The sequence below is a fragment of the Lepisma saccharinum genome, chromosome 30 (assembly GCF_977018435.1).
Source record: "Lepisma saccharinum chromosome 30, izLepSacc3.1, whole genome shotgun sequence".
NCBI classification, from domain to species: domain Eukaryota; kingdom Metazoa; phylum Arthropoda; class Insecta; order Zygentoma; family Lepismatidae; genus Lepisma; species Lepisma saccharinum.
Genome location: NC_139258.1, coordinates 29,295,647 through 29,314,459, shown reverse-complemented (window position 1 = coordinate 29,314,459; position 18,813 = coordinate 29,295,647). Strand labels below are relative to the sequence as shown.

Sequence of the window (18,813 nt, the reverse complement as noted above, 5' to 3'; positions counted from 1 at the left end):
CTTACTGTAACCACAATACTTTCACGCAAGTCTTGCAAATCTCTAACTGGTGTATAGCAAACTTTGTCCTTAACACACCCCCACAACAAAAAAAATCACACACAGTGAGGTCTGGCGGCCGTGGAAGCCATTCGATAAAATTCGAACCTCTTCTTATCCATTTTCCATTGAAATTAGGGATGTGCCGAAGCCGATTACAGATGTATGAAAATCGGCAGAAATTGACACATCGGCATCGGCAAAAATCCGATATTTAAACCGGTACAGATTATACTAGAGTTTTACCTTCTAATAAGTTTTATATTCTAGTTTTGTAAGATATATTGAAAATTTGGTTATGATTTGTCATTATTATAGAGTTTTTGTAACAAAATTATTGCAAACTCTCATTCAGAGGATCAACCTAACTATAAATCAGAAATAAAACAGTACATTGCTGAACCAGGATCTGCTGTTGTCTTGGAAATTCAAAAATGAGTATTCAAACTTGAAGCAAGTGCTGAGAAAATACTTGGGCATACCTGCTGCATCAGTATTCAGTGATTGAGTGTTCAGTGTTGCTGAACAGATTTGCGATAAGAGAAGAAGTAGGTTACTTCCTGAAGTGCTTCCAAACCTCGTATTTCTGAAGTCAAATCTGGCAGAACAGGAATTCATTTTGAATTTCAAAGAACTGCTTGTGTACTAATGTTAAATCTCTAGGTTCACATAACCTTTTGTAGATGCAAATGTACATTCGCATCTCTTGAGAATATACATATGATATGCAATAGAAATGTACTACTTCTTTAGCACCCAAACCATAACATGCACGAAATTGTCTCTGCACAAGTGTCACAGACTTCACTTCAGACAACGTTAAAACACAAAACACCTTTTCTTGCGGCGACATGATGAATGGCTACCGAGAAACTGATAATATCAGTTTTCAAGACATTCTGGCTACTGTGCATGTGCAAGTACCACTGAATGTGTTGGTAAAAAAAATTCTGAGTCATTCTTTAAAATGAAACAACAATCACATCATTCTGACAGTTTGTTTAGAAGTTATGAATTTTTCTTTTATTATACGTATAAGCGGGACATGCTGTATAATGACCTCAACACACACCACTAATCAGCCAGTACCAACACTTAAATACAAAGTGTGGTCAGCCCTAGCATCCGCACTTAGGCTTAGTTCATTGTCACAAATTTAGAAATGGCAGCATTCAATTAGTAATTTATTAGTATTGGAGAAACACTGGCATACTGAGCTCTCAATTTATTGCCACTAAAGCATTTGAATTTGTGCAGTCACAAAACTATCCTCTTAAAAATTTATACACTCTTCCAAGTTTTCCTTACCTCCACATGTCCCCATCATGAAACACCACACAATCATATGCTGGTCCTGAATCAGAATATTTCTTCTCTAAATTGTTTAAGATTTCCACCTGCGATTCAAGCTCTTCCTTCTGCAATTTCTCTTTCCCTGTTGGCTGAGGTGTCTTCACTTCAAATTCCTAATGTCATACAAAATTAAGTACATTAAAACCACAATGTCACCCCACTCACCATTCCACATAAACTAATACATCTTGCCATGCTTGGCTAACGTGATGATCAAAATCAACGCTATTCAAGATTTGATTGAACTGGTGTTGGTTGAAACAATGGAACCTTATATGTGTGGCCAGTATACAATGTCTGTCCCAAACGTAATGAGACTAATTGTGGAAAAACTGTTTCATTGAAACTAGGTTCACTTAATATTCTTTAAAGTAGGACCCTTGAGTATCTATAGAGCGGTTCCAGCATTGCTGCCACTCTTCATAACCATGCAGGAAGTCTTGACCTGAGACGACTTTTAGAGCAGTTCCAAAATGGTGTCCTTTCAGGACGAATTTCAGCCTCTGAAACAAATCAAAGTTGTTTGGGGCCAGGTACTGGGTGTACAGTGGTTGAGGAAGGGTTGCCATATTTTTCTTGGCCAGAAATTCCCTAACTTGCAGCAGTGAGTGAGATGGTGAGCGTTGTCGTGGTGGAGACACCAGGAGTCTGATCTCTGGGCAGATGCACGTGACTATTTCTCAAGTGATCGAGCACCTTCGTGTAAAATTTTGCAGTCCCACCTTATCTGCGATTAACCACACACTCAAACATCGATCAGAGTCCAAAACAAACTTCACTTAAATTACGTGGTTAGCAGTTCTGGACATTTTTGGGCATCCTGAGTGTTGTTCATCCTCCGTGTCTTCTCTTCCTTCTTTGAAAGCCTTGAGCCTACTGCACACTTGTGCTTTCAACAAAGTCTCTTCCCCATAGGGTTGTTTTAACATTTCAAGTTTGTCGGTAGTGGATTTACCGATGTTCATGCAAAATTTTCTTGCATACAGCTGCTACGAACTGCACCGCATTTTCGACTGTAACGCGACACTAAAACAGCCTCTCACTTTGCTGGTGATCCCATTGCTGGAACGGTTCTGAGACAACTGAGTTGCATCAGATCAGACTGTATATTTGACATCCCCAACCATTCCCTGACCCACCAAAAACAGTCTCATTACTTTTGGGACAGATTGTGTAGGTCTAAATTTATATAAATAGTCTGTAACTTACTGTAAAAATTCTGTTACTATTTTTATGAATATAAATGTATAATTTCTATATGCTAGTTTTGTAAAGTAAATTATGTAGTACAACACTCTTTCACAGCATGTAGAGAACATCCAAGATGAAAACTTTATCATTGTAACATTTTGCCCACTGATGCCTCGTTCCCATGTCACAAGCTTTCAAAATAAAAATAAAAATGCAATTATGTTCACATATAAATGCAGTCATGCACCAGTTTCACATCTGCAGTTGTACTTACTTCTTCAATTGGAAAACATTGTCAAAAAAATTTCTTAACAGCTTAGGACCAACAGGGTAAAGCAGTGTAGTATAATTCCTCTCCCTTCCATAGGGTGGCCACTCTAGGACCATGATAAAATTCAAATATAATTCCCGGTTTTCAAGGAGAACTTTCCAAAAATTCAAGGGGACAAGCAGATGTTTTCTCTACTTCAACCTTACGCATTACTGCCTCTCACCACTAACACACACAAATATATTAACAATACGAGGGTCCCTATTTATATTTTGAGCCTTGGCACGATTTGACATTTGCACGGAATCGTCTAGCATTATTGACCATAACGTACTTCAAATGTTTTGTCAATAGCTTCATTTGTGTTGTTTATGTTGCCTTGGAGATTGCACGACAACAATAAAATGGAATTAACTCGTGAACATTTTCGTGCGATGATTTTTTTACGATTTTCGACGTGGATTATCAAGACAAGAGTGCATCGATCAACTTACTTCCACATTTGGCGATGAAGCCCCATCCTTTGCCACTGTGAAACGCTGGTATAACGAATTTAATCGTGGCTGCCATTCGCTCACCGATGAGATTCACGAAGGTCGTCCAAAATCAGTTGTTGTTCAAGAAAACATTGATGCTGTGCAAAACCTAATACTGCAAGATCGTCATGTGACATACTGTGAGATTGAGGCAACCATAGGCATTAGTTCCACCAGCATATATAAAATAGTACATGATCATTTAGCTGTGAGAAAGGTATATTCTCGTTGGATCCCACACAATTTGACAAAAACTCAAAAAGATGCTCGCGTCAATTGGTGCAAACAAATGCTCAATAAATATAATTGTGGTGCTTCAAAAGACGTATATAAGATTGTAACAGGTGACAAATCATGGATATATGCATATGAGCCGGAACGTAAACAGCAGTCGACTGTATGGGTGTTTCAAGATGAACCCAATCCAACAAAAGTTGTTCGCGCTCGAAGCACATCGAAACAAATGGTCACATGTTTTTTCGGGAAAACTGGTCATGTGGCAACTGTGCCTTTAGATGAACATAGAATGGTCAACTCTGAATGGTACACAACAATTTGTTTGCCAGAGGTGTTCGGTCAAATACGGAAAACAAACAAAAGCCGTCGGATCATTCTTCATCAAGACAATGCCAGTTGTCACACATCTCGTCTAACAACAGACTTTATGAACAGTCAAAAAATCGAATTGATGGGTCATCTGCCTTACAGTCCTGATTTGGCACCCAATGACTTCTTCTTGTTCCCGAATGTCAAGAATAAATTTGATAGACAACGATTTTCGTCGGCGGAAGACACCGTTGATGCATTCAAAAACCATATTATGGAGGTGTCTCAAGAAGATTGGAAAAACTGCTTTGACAAATGGTTCGAACAAATGCCAAAGTGTATTGACCATAAAGGAGAATACTTCGAAAAACAATAAAGCAGTTTTCAATGCCAAATTCCTGTTTTTTCATTGTTAGGCTCAAAATATAAATAGTGACCATCGTATAGAGAGTCTGTGTGATTCCAATGTATCCAAAAATTCTAATCAATTCAATTAAATCCTACATATATAAAATTTAAATGATTAATCTAAGTTGTGAAGTTTACATTAGCCATTTCACACACTCAGACTTGAAATACACTTACAACACACAAGTCACAAATGTTATGGGTAGGGACACTGAATTTTCGTGATGCACGAAAATGCGAAATGTGAAGAAACGTTGCAATTTCTAACATTCTGCAAATAACTACATCACCAATGATGAAATATGTGTGTGTTCTATTCACGAAGTAATGCGAAATGTGTGCTTTTCCATGAAATAAAAGCCTTTTCACAAAATAGCTGCAAAATATCATTGAATTAAGTGGGAAACACGCAAAAACTGGCAATCGAGGCCGTGTGTTTACACAGCCAATTTGTAACAAAACAGTTATCTAAAATAACCTACTACTAGCAGTTGTAAAAAAATATATCTTCGATCACATCGGAAAAAGATGCAAATTGTGATTTCTTATGTACATAGTCTCCCCTCGAAAACTTCGCTAATTACCGTGCTTGTCAAGCTGCATTTCTTTTATTCTCTTAATCTCTTCACAGCTGTCAGTTACATTCAGTTTGCTAGTTGTAGCAACGATTTCAGGATTAGTCTGTCTGCGACGCGTAAGATAAGAAAGACTTGAAGAATGAATCACCCTCCCGCGAAGCCAAAACCTAAACAAACGTGCGCTCTCAGTTCCACGCCTTTTCGGCCAGTTGCATAGCAACTGAACACAGATAAACAACCGACAACATGGCGCTGGTGGGGCGACTGACATGTCCACGCAAATCCATCGGAAGTCAATGCGAACAACTTTCTTAGGAATCTCAATTGTTGCGACTTTCAGGGGAACATGTGAAAGGGGTGAAAACAAATATAAACCACAGTATTAAGTCTCGCTGTGAACGAAGTAAAATTAATGGACTAGAAAAAGGATAAATTTAGTTGAAAACTGAATATACCTTTCCCCACATCATAAATAGCCCATGGAGTACCAAGACCAGACACTTTTCAACATTTTTCGTTGTCTGATGCATAGTCAGATCGAGACCTGTCATCTCAGTTTATGGTTTTCGCGATCGGAGTCAGATAAAATCGTCAAGATTTTAGATATCCCACCGGGAATCGGACTTGGGATGAGGACCACTCAATCTCTAAAAAAACCACGCGACTTCGCTCGGTACGCAAATAATTTCTCACGCAACAAGTCACGAAAAGTCAGCAAGTCATTTCCCAAAGTCGGGATCGGGATGGGAAATTCCTTTCCCGACTATTCGGGATCCTGCACACCCCTACACTTCATGCACGACAAACAGTGGCGTGCCAAAGAGGGAGTTGATGGATTTTGTAAACCCCCGTTTGGCAAAATATTAAAGAAAAAAGAACGTTGAAAGCAGGATAAAATAGCAAAAATAGGGCAAATTACTGAAAAAAAAAAAGGATATGGAACCACTGCTTTTGAAAATCTTGGGCACGCCACTGATGCCAAGACTACTAGAGTAGAAGGCTGGGGCCATACCTGATCACGTGGTCCTTGACGTCAGGCGTGACGTCACGCGCGGACAGATCGCTCTACGCTCCGGTTTCGCAGCCGAATCAAAGCAGTAATTATGAACAAAAAAGAGCCGTAATTATGCCCAGAAGCTAATTGGGAGTGAATACACAGACTTACTTAGGATCCGACATAACGTATGTCCTTACAGTTGGATTACACAGCCATTTACGCACACATTTTATCGGTAGTTTATATGTAGTCACATTCCTCTGTGAAACATTAGTTTCATGTAAAATTGCGGTTAATACACCTAGTAATGCATTTTGTTAGGGCAGAAAGAAAAATATATATGTTGAATGCGTAAAATAATTTTGTTAAATAAAGAAAGGCAGAAAGCCAAAATTATGGATAAGTTGAATATGTAAAAGAAAACAATCTCGTCTATTGCTGTCTTTTAGGAGTGAGAGAGGAGCTGTTTTCACTTAACTTCTTCAAATTTGGTAACTTTGCTTCGACTATTGGTATTTATTTCTTAATTAAATTTCCTTATTCAGATTACAATTCTGAGTCTTATGAATCTTTGAACTACACAGGGAGGAATGTGAGGAAGTTCCGTGTGTATTATGTAACACACACTTTAAAAAACTTTTCACTGAACGAAAACTTGAGACATAGAACTGAAGAAAGTCGAGGGTCACTTTATATACTTACACGTATATATAATCAGTGGAATGTCGAACAGGGGTGCCTACAGGCGGGTATGTGAAAGCTGGTTGAGTCCACTTAACTTTGGGGGGGATTGTGATTAAAATTTGACTGAATAAATAATAGAACAATGGAGGACGGAAGTTGAACTACGTTGTCATTTAAGCATCAATCGTATATAAATAGCAAGTTGTGTATTTTGAGGTGTATGGTAGCCTGATGTTGTGTAATGAGACTACTGGTATTGCAATCCACTAACAAGTCTCGTTAGATGTGATGTGTTCAGTTATATATTGTCGCCCGCTGTTTTTATTTTTTTCATCGGAGATCACGACACGTCGCAACACCTCACTGAAGGCATTGTGAACTGTAACACCTCACAAGCCACCAGGGTGCGAAATCATTGAAAACTGGTGAGGGGGAGAAAGTTCGTAACCTACAACCCCCCTCCCCACAAACATATGTGTGAATTATACGATGTGCATATTTGTAATGTTATTAAAAGTAAAAATAAATTACTCAATTAAAATAATTATTGTGATTATTAATTAGAAATTAATTTGTTACTTTCATACATATTGATGTAGATTTGTTAATGATCTCTTGAGACAGAAAGCATTCAACACTCACAACTACACTAATTTGTGTGTGTTTTCAATATTATTCTTAGTAAAGTATATTTGAAATTTAAAGTAACTGCTTATCTTTTCATTGTTATAACAAAAACTCTTTCCCCCAGGAAATTTTTGGTGGTTTTTTTTTGTGGCCAAGATTGTTGGTGGGGGGAAATCCCCCTCTTCCCCTCCAGGATTTCGCACCCTGTGCACAACAATCGAGAAATACAAGAAAAATGGAGCGAAAAGAACAAAACAGATCAGCCTTTCCACGTTTCTTTCCGTATGGGGTAAAGACTCAGCTGGGTTTTGTCTGCCCATGACGTCACACCCGCAGCAGTCGCGAAAAGAGGCGTGTCTGACCCCAGCCTTTCCTTCTAGTAGTCTTGCACTGATGCGCCTTCCGTGCGACAGTAGGTGCGAGTCGATCCTCGACAAAATCTCGCCACTCTCAAAACGTTTCACACACGACAAACAGTCGCATGCACAAGGGAAGAATTTTGTAACACCCACCTTTGGCCCCATATTCCTAAAAAGGGAACCACAACTATTTACCTTATGGCTTCAGTGACAGTAGGTGCATGTTGATCCTTGCCGAAATCATGCCACTTTGTTTGATAACAAAACTTTTCTCATACGACAAATGCCGTTTATGGCTTCCAAGTGACAGCAGATGCACACTCAATGTCCATCAGAACTGCCTCACTTTACTGGGTGACGTAAAATGTTTCTCGTGCGGGTAACTACTAGTGTTGGTCGATATATCGTGATATTGAAAATATATTGACCAGTCAATATCAACTAGACGATATATCATCATGATATTTTGGCGATATATATTGTGGAGACAATATATCGCCGATATCACGATATGAAAAAATATAATTTTGTCTGTGACGATATTTTCTTGATATGTAGCAATATCAAATTTCCGATATTGTCCATCCCTAGTATGTTACAGCTCCCGTCTGGCTGTAAGTGCACATTCTATTTCCCCTCAGGTCTTTGCCATTTTCCTCAATGGTGCAAAATGTTCCCAAATAAGGTGAAAAGTCGTGGGAAACATATTTACATGTGGTTTCATGTAGCTTTTGGTATTATTTCATATCACACACACCATACTTTCCTTTTGCACAAAAGTTTGGAAGGCACGCTCATTACACATCTGTAAATGTGGTAGGCGTGCACACAAAACACAAGTGGTGGACTTTCATGGTATTTTTAGTTTTTAAAACACAAAATGTGTTCATATTCACAAAAGTTTTCATAATTGTGATATTTCGTGATTTCAAATGGATGAAAATGCATTCACAACATGCCACTGCACATACATCAACACTATTTTTTCGTGGTTTTGCAGCAATTAACATTTTTTGGTGTTGTAGTATTAAAAAGAATTCAAGGTCCCTATCCATAAGTTTGCACGAACAACAGACTTAGGCAGCAAGTGACACAAGACGTATGCCCCTTGAGTTTCAGCCAAACAACAACAATGTTTCACGCCATAGTAGTATGATAGCCTGCACCAGGCCTGAACTGATTGTAATATCCTCATACGACAAGGGTCCCTTCAGTATAAAGCAAAAGAGACCAAGGAGACACCATGCACCATATTGAGAAACACATGCAACTTGTCATGACACTTCGGTTTGAAATGTTGCATTTATTTATGAAGGTTTGTTTCTAAGAGACATGTGTCACCTGCCGCTTGAGTCTGAAATGCAACTAAATGAGTGTTCGCCATTTTCTGAATAGATTCATTGTTAGACTTGTGAATATATAACATATTTCCAATAATATTGTCTTCAAAAATTCAATAAGGCACAAGCAGCTGCTGATCACAAAACTTAATTTACAGTTTTTTTTTATTCTCTCACCATTCAAAAGAGTATACCGAAAAAATTTTCACCGCTGGTATATACCGCCGATCTAACATTTTTTTTTGCCGCTCTCCTCAGTTTTTATTTACCATAAATTTGTGTCCCTAGTTATGGGATACACTAATGTACAAAAAAATAGTTAATTGTGTAAGAATTTCAAACTCAAATTTACCTAATCAACTTCAAGATATCTTATCGTGATAATCTTCTGTCTCTTAGATAGTTCTGCAAAGAACACTAAGTAAATGGATTGAGAGAATTTTGTTTTATTTTCAATGCAGCTTTCTTTCCTATTCTCAATAATAATAAAATCTAAACTGCGAAAAACTTGCCTCAGGGCATTAAATACGTATGTATAAATTCAATGGGATTTGGATTAATAAAAGTTGCAATTCACACAGAATTCCCAGTGAGTAGCTACTCTGCTTACATCATGTGCCACCTTGCATACATACAACATATTTATTATTTTTGCATTAAACATAATTTCGTAAGTTTTGTACAGAGGTTGGTTCATTCCTAGACTGATCACCCAGTCTATCCACAGCTTACTAAAAAATGTTGTTACCTTTCCAACAGCAAAGAAATGGTGGCAATCATGAATCTGCACCATATGGTAGCACACCATACAAATTTCCAAAGACTCATAACATCAAAATGAAATCTCAAGTACCAAAACAATACTGAGAAAAAATAAGAGACATACCGGGAAAGTCTGTCCATGTTGTACAGCAACAACTTCTCAACATAAACAAGAGTATCTTAATCTCTATTTGGAAAGAGCACTACCAATCGAATTGCCCTACCTGAAGTTTTCGAACAGCCTCTGCTAGGCAAGTTTTGTGTTCAGGGTCCCACAATTTCTCCTTCCTTTCCTTTTCTATTCTTTCTTTCAGTTTACTAGGATACAAGTCAAAAGCATTTTTCAGTCCTATTTGATACTTCCCACTAGGATTCTTCCAGGAACTGGGAATCTGGAAAACAAATCGGTGTTAAAAAACAAAGAATAGTCTTTTTAACATAACTCATTACATGGGGCAATTGACCCACTGTATGCCCTCGAGAATTACACTGAATTTTTTCTTGATCGACAGATTTCGATGTTTCACATAATATAAATTTTTTTCCAGCATGTGGAAAACACAAATAACAGATATATTTGATTGCCAGTGTAAGTAAGAAAACCTGCCATTAGTAAAAACCAGTTGTAATCACACTAAAATAGTGAAAGAACACATGCAAAAGATCACATCATCAAACTAAGCACTCCTAAGTAATAAGGGCCTCTCCGATGGTACAGTGGTAGCGTCGTCGCCTTGTTATCAAGGGGTCCCGGGTCAGATACCCGGTGGAGGCACATAGTAGTTCGGATCCCACTTTACACTGTAGGTCCAGTCCCAATTTGTCTCACTGTGCATAAAGTGGACTTAAACACCAAATAAATCAATCAATCCATCCTAAGTAATAAAGCCCAGTTTTTGGCATGTACTTACTTTGCTCTAGCTTTCACATCATGTGGCTTCTTCAGGAGATGGACAAGACTAGTTGAGGTTTAAAACATGAGGAAGGTTAAGTTAACCTTTACTCGGCCCATGGGTCACTTGTGACGCTATTTTTGGAAGGGGACGCAAACTTTAGACTTATTTTCAAAGAATGGTTCTTTCTCAACCGAATGAAAGTCATTTCATGTTCCTGGGTGCATTACATTATAGAATATGTGAAAAAACTCCCCATTTTTTATGATATTTTCATTGAAAGTTGGGGGCCACGGTCCACCCAACCCCTCTTATTGGTTTTGACATTTTGATTTCAGCACGGTTGCATGCCCTATTGTTCTAGCTGCAAAACAAAAGTTACCCGAAGTAGATTGGTCAAATAGTCTACGAGTTATAACATTTTTTGTCAAATAAGTGTACAAATTTAAAATTCATGCCACAAGGCCTTGGCGAAACCGAAAAAAATGTTATAACTTGTAGACTATTTGACCAATCTACTTCGGGTAACTTTTGTTTTGCACCTAAAACATCAGGGCATGCAACCAAGCAGGAATCAAAATGCCAAAGGCAATAAGAGGGGTTGGGTGGACCGTAGCCCACAACTTTCAATGAAAAAATCATAAAAATGGGGAGTTTGCCCCTCTTCCCCCACTATTTAGGGAAGGAGAGGTAAACTTTAGCCTTATTTTCAAAGAATGGTCCTATTTTAACCGAATGAAAGCCATTTCATTTATCTGGGTGCATTACATTATCGAATATGTGAAAAAACTCCCCGTTTTTATGATTTTTTTATTGAAAGTTGGGGGCCGCGGCCCACTTAACCCCTCTTATCGGCTTTGGCGTTTTGATTATTTTACGGTTGCATGCCCTGATGTTCTAGCTGCAAAACAAAAGTTACCTGAAGTAGATTGCTCAAATAGTCTGAGATATATAACGTTTTTCTGAAATAGGCGTAAAAATTTAAAAATTGCACGCAAAGGCCGTGGCCGGAGAGGGGTTAAGTTCGAAAACCTGCTCGGCGGTGTAAAGGTTAAAAAGATAAAAGACCATAAAGTGCCCTGTCCCTCCTACCTACTCCATCTTTGGCTGGCAACTCAGGACACTGCATTGTCTCTTTATCTTTTTATCCTCTTTCTATCTTTTTAACATTACCTTCATCATGTTTTAAACCTAGACTAGTCTTGTCCATCTCCTGAGAAAGCCACCTTGTGGTGAAAGCTAGAGAGCAATACGTGTCAAAAACTGGAAATGATGGCATGTGGTGTTAGTTATACCTTAGTGCTCCTATCTGGAAAAAAAAATATGCCAAAACTTGCTATCGGCACCAAACCTAACAGTCCTAACTGAACGATGTAAAACCATAAACACAAATAAATCAAAAACTCCTCACGACAGTTTCACTTCTGTTTTGGTTCCATAACTATCAATCTTTGGTGTTTGATTTACTTTAATGTACAATACATTTATGAACTGCTTGATTGATTTGCTCTATTTTACTTCGCATTTGTGCCACCTTTTGCGAAGATTGGGATGAGTGATGGTATGACAAAATTGATGAATGGACACTCACAAACATCCAAGGCCAGGCTGGGATTCAAACCCGGGACCCCTGGCATCGTAGTGCGATGTGCTAACCACTCTGCCACGGGGGGCAGCATTTATGAAATTGTAGGCAACGTCCCATCTGCTGCTGTTGCAGAATGTGTTAGGTGCTATATACACTTGCACAAAGATTTTGGGTTATTCTGCTTCACACTAAGGGAACACACTAAAGTAACAGACTTACTTCACTTCACAATATCACATTTTCGCAAGCTAAAAACAACTGAAAACATTCATAAACATAATCTTCATAAATCATGCAAAATATTCCACTTTAAAAATTTTGCATAGTTTTTTTTAAAAAAAAAACAAGATAAAAAATAATGGGAAAGTCTAAATTTACCTTAAGTTTTCTTCCCGACAGTCCTGTAATTTCTCCATCCTTGACTTCCACAGCTTTTGACGTGTCAACATCTCCTGCACCACTACAGTCAATTCGTTCTATTACCTTGGGCTTTCCTTCACTTGTTTCCTGAAGATATTTGAAAAAAAAAAGTAAATAAACATAGGCATGTGATCAAGTGGTAATTTAAATTTGTCTCCTAAAAATTTTCTTGATTGCAAATATAGATCATATAATGGAAATGATATGAAAAGAACACAATTCATCATCTTCACTAGATTTGAGGCATTATCGTTAATTTTCACACTGATCAATTTATGATTTGTTGGCCCCAGCAAGTTCATTTCTATTCTTTAAACACATTATGCAACCTAATATTCAAAATTACCACAAATATGAAGCACAGGATGATTCACTCGCTCTCGGTCGCTGATTCTTGCTTATAAAAATCAAAGCTATCGGTCATAATACAGGGTAAATCAACATGATGGAGCTGATTACAGAAATTTCTTCTGTGAAATCTAATAAACATAGGTTATTGTGAGACATGCGCTTCGAAAGGTTAACTTTCAAAGTTTAGTTTCCACGCAGTATTTCCACTTTCTACCGCTAGGAGCGAGCAGAGAGCAGGAAAATGGCGTTGACTGGAGAACAGAGATCTTTCTGTGTGCTTAATTATCATGTGAACAAGTCTGAGATTAGTGTGCAACGGCGAACGAGTGCGCACATGTTTCGTGCGGAGTCCACAGAAGTCCACCTACCGGGCAGCGAGAGAACTTCAACTTCCACAGAAAACTGTCTGGCAGGTTCTGCGGAAACTTTTACAAATGAAACCCTACTGCTTGCAACTAGTTCAAGCCTTAAAAGACCGATTATGCTCTGTGTGTGTCCTTCTGTACTGACTTCCTCGCATTAATGGAAACGGATGGGTTCTCTGAGAGGTTGATTTACAGTGATGAAGCAACTTTTCACCTTTCAGGGAAAGTGAATAGACACAACGTAAGGATTTGGGGAACTGCTAACCCCCATGAATTTGTGGAACATGAACGCGATTCTCCCAAAGTGAATACCTTTAGTGCCATTTCTCATGAAAAGTTTAATGGACCCTTTTTTTTTTTAATTTTATGAACGTACTGTGACAGGACTTGTTTTCCTTGATACGCTGCAACTATGGCTCCTTCCACAGCTTGCAGATGATAGCGCAGATTTCATTCTCCAATTGGATGGTGCCCCTGCGCTTTACAATGGCAGCGTTCGGGACCATCTCAATGGGACATTGGAACAACGTTGGATAGGCTGTGCATCTCCGGAGGATCGACCTCTCCTTCACTGGCCACCTCGTTCCCCTGACTTGACCCATGTGATTTCTTCATGTGGGGTTTTGTCAAGGATCATGTTTATGTACCACCACTTCCAACAACATTGGATGACCTGCGTGCCCGCATCACAGCAGCCATTGCTGATATTGACCGCAACGTGTTACACAAGGTTTGGCAGGAGATAGACTATCGGCTTGATGTGTGAGGTGTTACGAGAGGTGCTCACATAGAACACTTGTGATTTGTTTGAAAAAAACTTTGACAGTTTACCTTTCTTAGCACATGTCTCACAATAACATTTGTTTATTATATTTCACAGAATAAATGTCTGAAATCGGGTCCATCATTTTGACTTACCGTGTATAATGAAATTTGACATACCTTGGGGTATGAGAAGAATAGTGATGTCACTGGAGATGGCACCACAGTCTCTCTAGTGATTGAATGATCATGCACATGCATCTGGGTGATTCTGACGTCAAATGTCAATAGTATGGACATGTGCTTTCAGTCCTGAGTTCTTGGCCCTGCTGTTGTGACGCACCTGATAGTGGTTTGTGTCTGTTCAGGTTCAATTGAAAGTTTGCACTTACAATCAGTGGTTTGTGATTACATTACAGTTGTGAGTCGGTACTGTGCGGAACAGTGTGTGTTTATTGTTCGCACATACTGGGAAACGTGAGTCCATATAGGCATGCCAGCAACAATTTCTGCACAGTTTGGGGTCTGGAAACTGCCTGCAAAGTTTTCCATTCAATGTTTGGTGAAGAAACTGGAAATGTGTGCAGACATGTATTAATGCTAATAGTGACCACTGTCAAAACACTCGCTGTGACGTCAGCATGCTTCTCATACACCAAGGTATGTCCGTAGCATATATCTTTACATTATAACCGAGAGTTAGTGAAACACCCTGTAATTATCAACATTCTCACATGATGCGAGTTTATGTGTGATTCGATTGTCTCAGCATTTCTACATTGCATTATCATTTGTTTGTCCACTTTATGCACAGATAGGTTAATCGGTCGGAACTGGACCTACAGTTTAAAGTGGGATTGGAACCAGTACGAGCCTCCATAGGGCATTGAACCCAGGACTGATCAGAAAATATTTGGAGCGAATTTACAATACCGGAAGATTCTCCAATTTCTTTGAAATTCAGCGTACTCACTAATGTTGGCCTCCTAATCACGAATCTGCAGTTAAAATTTGGCGCTCACGTGTAGAAATTGCAAAATAAGGTAAATTGAGTGGTCCGAGATCAGCACAATTGCTCATTATTTATAGGAAATTTTTCTGTTTCAAATACTAAAAAAACGATATATACACACCCCTGATATTGATACAACCCCACATTTTAACTATGCTTGCCTAACCTAAGGTTACCGTGAATGATTCTTGGGGTTATCCGTCAATGGTGTGTGCACCCACGCATGGTCTTACGACCTCAAATTTTAACTATGTTTGCCTAACCTAACCTTACCAAAATTAGTAAGTATACCGATTCAAACAAATCAGAGATACTTCCGGTATTATAAACATATACCAAATATTCATACTGTATGTATGAGGGGCAGTCTAATAAAAACCGAACACCCGCTACAAAGTGACAATGGAGTTTGTTTTACAAAAGGATGATTCCGTCCGGCAGCATTCCAGGGGATTTTGACTTTATGGCACGTCGCAGATTCTGCAACGTGTCTGCATAGCTTTGCACATTGATTATGGCTCCACGCTCTAGGAAGTCGACAAGCAGAGGGCTCTTGCAGTCGAAGAAGCAGTTCAGTATGACCTTACCGGAACTCGTATGGACAGCCTTGGATTTCTTTGGCGGGGGATTTGGCGGGGGAGAATCGACGTGTTCCCATTGTTGACTTTGCCGTTTGCTCTCGGGCTCAAAATGGTGGCACCACGTTTCGTCCCCTGTGACATTACGTGACAGAAACGCTTACTCTTCCTCGTGGTACCGCTGCAAATGACTCAGACACGCAGTCATTCTGTCAATCTTTTGTCCCTCCGTCAGTTAATGCGGAACCCACTGCGTGCATTTTTCGGAACTGCAGGTGATCTTTGATAATGGCATGGACAGAGCCATGACTAATGTCAACCTGAACACGAATTTCTTCCTCTGGGATTTGTCGGTCTTCCCGGATCAGACCATCAATCCTCGCAATCACATCAGGCGTAATGGCTCGATGGACCGTTCACCGGCACGGATCGTCTTGCAGTGATGTGCGTCCTTCGCGGAATCTCTTCTACCACTCGTTCACACTTGTCAGGGACATGCAATGTTCGCCATACACGCCATAAAAAGTGTGACGATGAATTTCGTGTGTTCCAGCACCCTCAGCCACCAAGAAACGAACCACACATCTCTGCTTTTCTCTGCTTGCCTCCATTTCCAATGCTGGACAAACACACTTTTCACTAAGCTCACCTCCTGAGCAATAACGAAGCAACTGTGTGGACCTGTGCGTTTTCACTATGCATTTCTCCTACCCTACAGATGGCAGTATCGATACATAACAGTGATGCCAACTATTGCGAGGAATGTGTTTTATGGTGGGTGTTCGGTATTCATTTGACTGCCCCTCATATATGAATAGGCTATAAACTTAAATTGGAGCAGAAGATTGCCCCAACTGAAATTAAATCAATTTTGAAATTGTAATTATAAACTTGTAAATGTCAAAATTCACTTTTTGTTGTGAATATCACACTACATTTTGATTAAAATTTCAGTAACTGCCAAACATCTGAAATTCCTATATTTTCTTCTTTTTCACATTGATACTTACATAATCTGCATTGCTAAGGATTCTTGAAGGTGGCATTTCGTTTTTTTCACGACAATAATTTCAATTTTCACCATATCGAGTAATTATTGTTTGTTCGTTTTTGGGTTGCATTACACACAATATGGCAGGCAAATCTTGACTAGTGTTGTCGATGATCAGTGGCTGTGCAGTGTTTCCAACCTTCTTAACTGAAAAATACCACATTTTGTATTTTTTTCCGGGCTCAAAAACTGCACAAACCATGGTTCACGTAGTAGAAGGACATCAAGGGAACAGCTTTCGTGCATCGGAGAGACATTAACGTTGAAAAATACATGATTTACCGGCAAAATAAATTAAGTGAGGGGAAAAAACCCTTCCGACACCTTTGTAAAGTATACAGAAACTCATTTCAGTAAGTACTTTCTCCTGTAAAATTGAAGAAATATGTTTGACGGGTAAGAAAATTTGGTATGACTTAGATGATCTGACCCCTCTCTGATGTTCTTCAAATTTGGCATACTTACTAATTGAAGCCAGCTAATGACGAATCTGAAGTTAAAATTTGTAGGAAAGGTCTAGAAATTGAAAAATACTTGCGAACGTGTGGTTAGGTTAGTTTCGGTTAGGTTAGGAAAACATAGTTAATATTTCGTGTCGTGGTAGTATCAGGATCTAGAAATTGCAAAATAATTGCGAACCATTGACGCTAGCCCAACGAACCATTGATGTGTGGTTAGGTTAGGCAAACATAGTTAAAATTTGGTGTCGTGGTAGTATCAGGAATATATATATATATATATATATATTTCCATGTGAAATAAACAACTTTTAACTTCAGATTGATGATTAGGCTTATTTTTCCTTCTTTCTTTCTTTTAAGGCGAGAGGGGAAAAGAGAAGGGCGAGAGGGAAAAAGAGATAAGGGGAGAGGGAAAAGAAGAGAGAGAGAGAGATAGGAGGAGGAAAGAAAGAGAGAGGCCTCAATTAGTGAGTATGCCAAATATGAAGAAAATTGGAGAGGTGTCCGGTCATCTTAAGTCGTTCCGAAAATTTTACCAAATTTTGGACTTATCATAGGGTCAAATGCATAATTATGTTAAACTATCAACATCAAACAAAATAAATGCTAGTGTTTTGATTAATAATTTTGATTCTTCATCCTAAATTCTAGTCTCTAGAATGTTATCTGTGGGCACACAAAACTTCTTGGCAAATTCAATTTCCTACCTCTGTATTCTGGCTTATTTTGGGTGGAAAACAAAGGACGGAAGAGTTAAAAATGTGGTAGAAGTACCATTTTAGTATTTGCCTGGAGTGACTGAAGAAAACAGGCTGTGGGTTTGAACCTGCGACCTATCGAGTATGAATCAGTCACCTACCCTAAGAGGGCATCGTTGTAATAGAGGATACATTAGATTTGTTATTTTGCTACAAGTTTCTACCGAAGTCTGAGAAAACTTCAGGCACACAACCACCACAACATGTAGGAAGTTTTGTTTTTAGGAAACACGAGTATTAATAAAAAAAAAAGTTGAGTTTTCCAAGGAGTGGAAAATCGTGAATATTTATACACCTTTATTTTTACACTCGAGTTCGTTATAAACCCCTGGCCTGACAAAGCAAAATCCTTCACGAGCATGGATTACATTGGAATGAAATTTATGGAATGACACATTGGTTTTTTACCTGCAGTCCTGGTGCACCGGGATCAACTCCTGAATCAAATATTGCTATTACGATACCTCTTCCATCATATTCAGGATATTTGTTGAGAAATGAAGTAACCCCAGTCTCCCGCTTTGGTAAAAGTCCTCCCACTGGAAATTCAATTTCCAACACACCTGCCATGTTAGGCCTGTCACGACACGAAGAAGGGAGAGGTAACTTCAAGACCCTGCACCCTCCTGATAATAATGAGTAATTCTACATGAGATGGAAGAATCATGCGACGACAAAGGGGTGCGCTGCTTAAGACAAAACGCACTTATAGAACAAATGCCTTAATGATGCTGTGCCCGATTAGCCTATCTATGCATAAAGTTGACATGAAAATTCAAGAAATCAATTATTTAACATTAGGAACGCAATAGGTGAAAGTGGGGGCAAGCATCAAGAACTAAGCAAGGAGTGCTTTCTTGGAATATTTTGAGGCAGTCTTTGG

At 38.9% G+C, this 18,813-nt stretch overlaps 1 protein-coding gene across 1 annotated transcript in view; it reads right to left on the bottom strand.

Moving 5' to 3' along the window:
- The window catches only part of TppII (Tripeptidyl-peptidase II), an 89,410-nt gene extending 70,867 nt beyond the window's left edge, over positions 1-18,543 (bottom strand). Inside the window, exons 1-4 of the mRNA XM_083115522.1 lie at positions 18,339-18,543; positions 12,551-12,679; positions 9,916-10,083; positions 1,348-1,505 (exon numbers count right to left, since the gene is read on the bottom strand). Coding sequence (XP_082971648.1) covers positions 1,348-1,505; positions 9,916-10,083; positions 12,551-12,679; positions 18,339-18,500 — 617 coding nt within the window. The 5' untranslated portion in view covers positions 18,501-18,543. The remainder of the gene's footprint in view (positions 1-1,347; positions 1,506-9,915; positions 10,084-12,550; positions 12,680-18,338) is intronic.
- Positions 18,544-18,813: the final 270 nt, after the last annotated feature.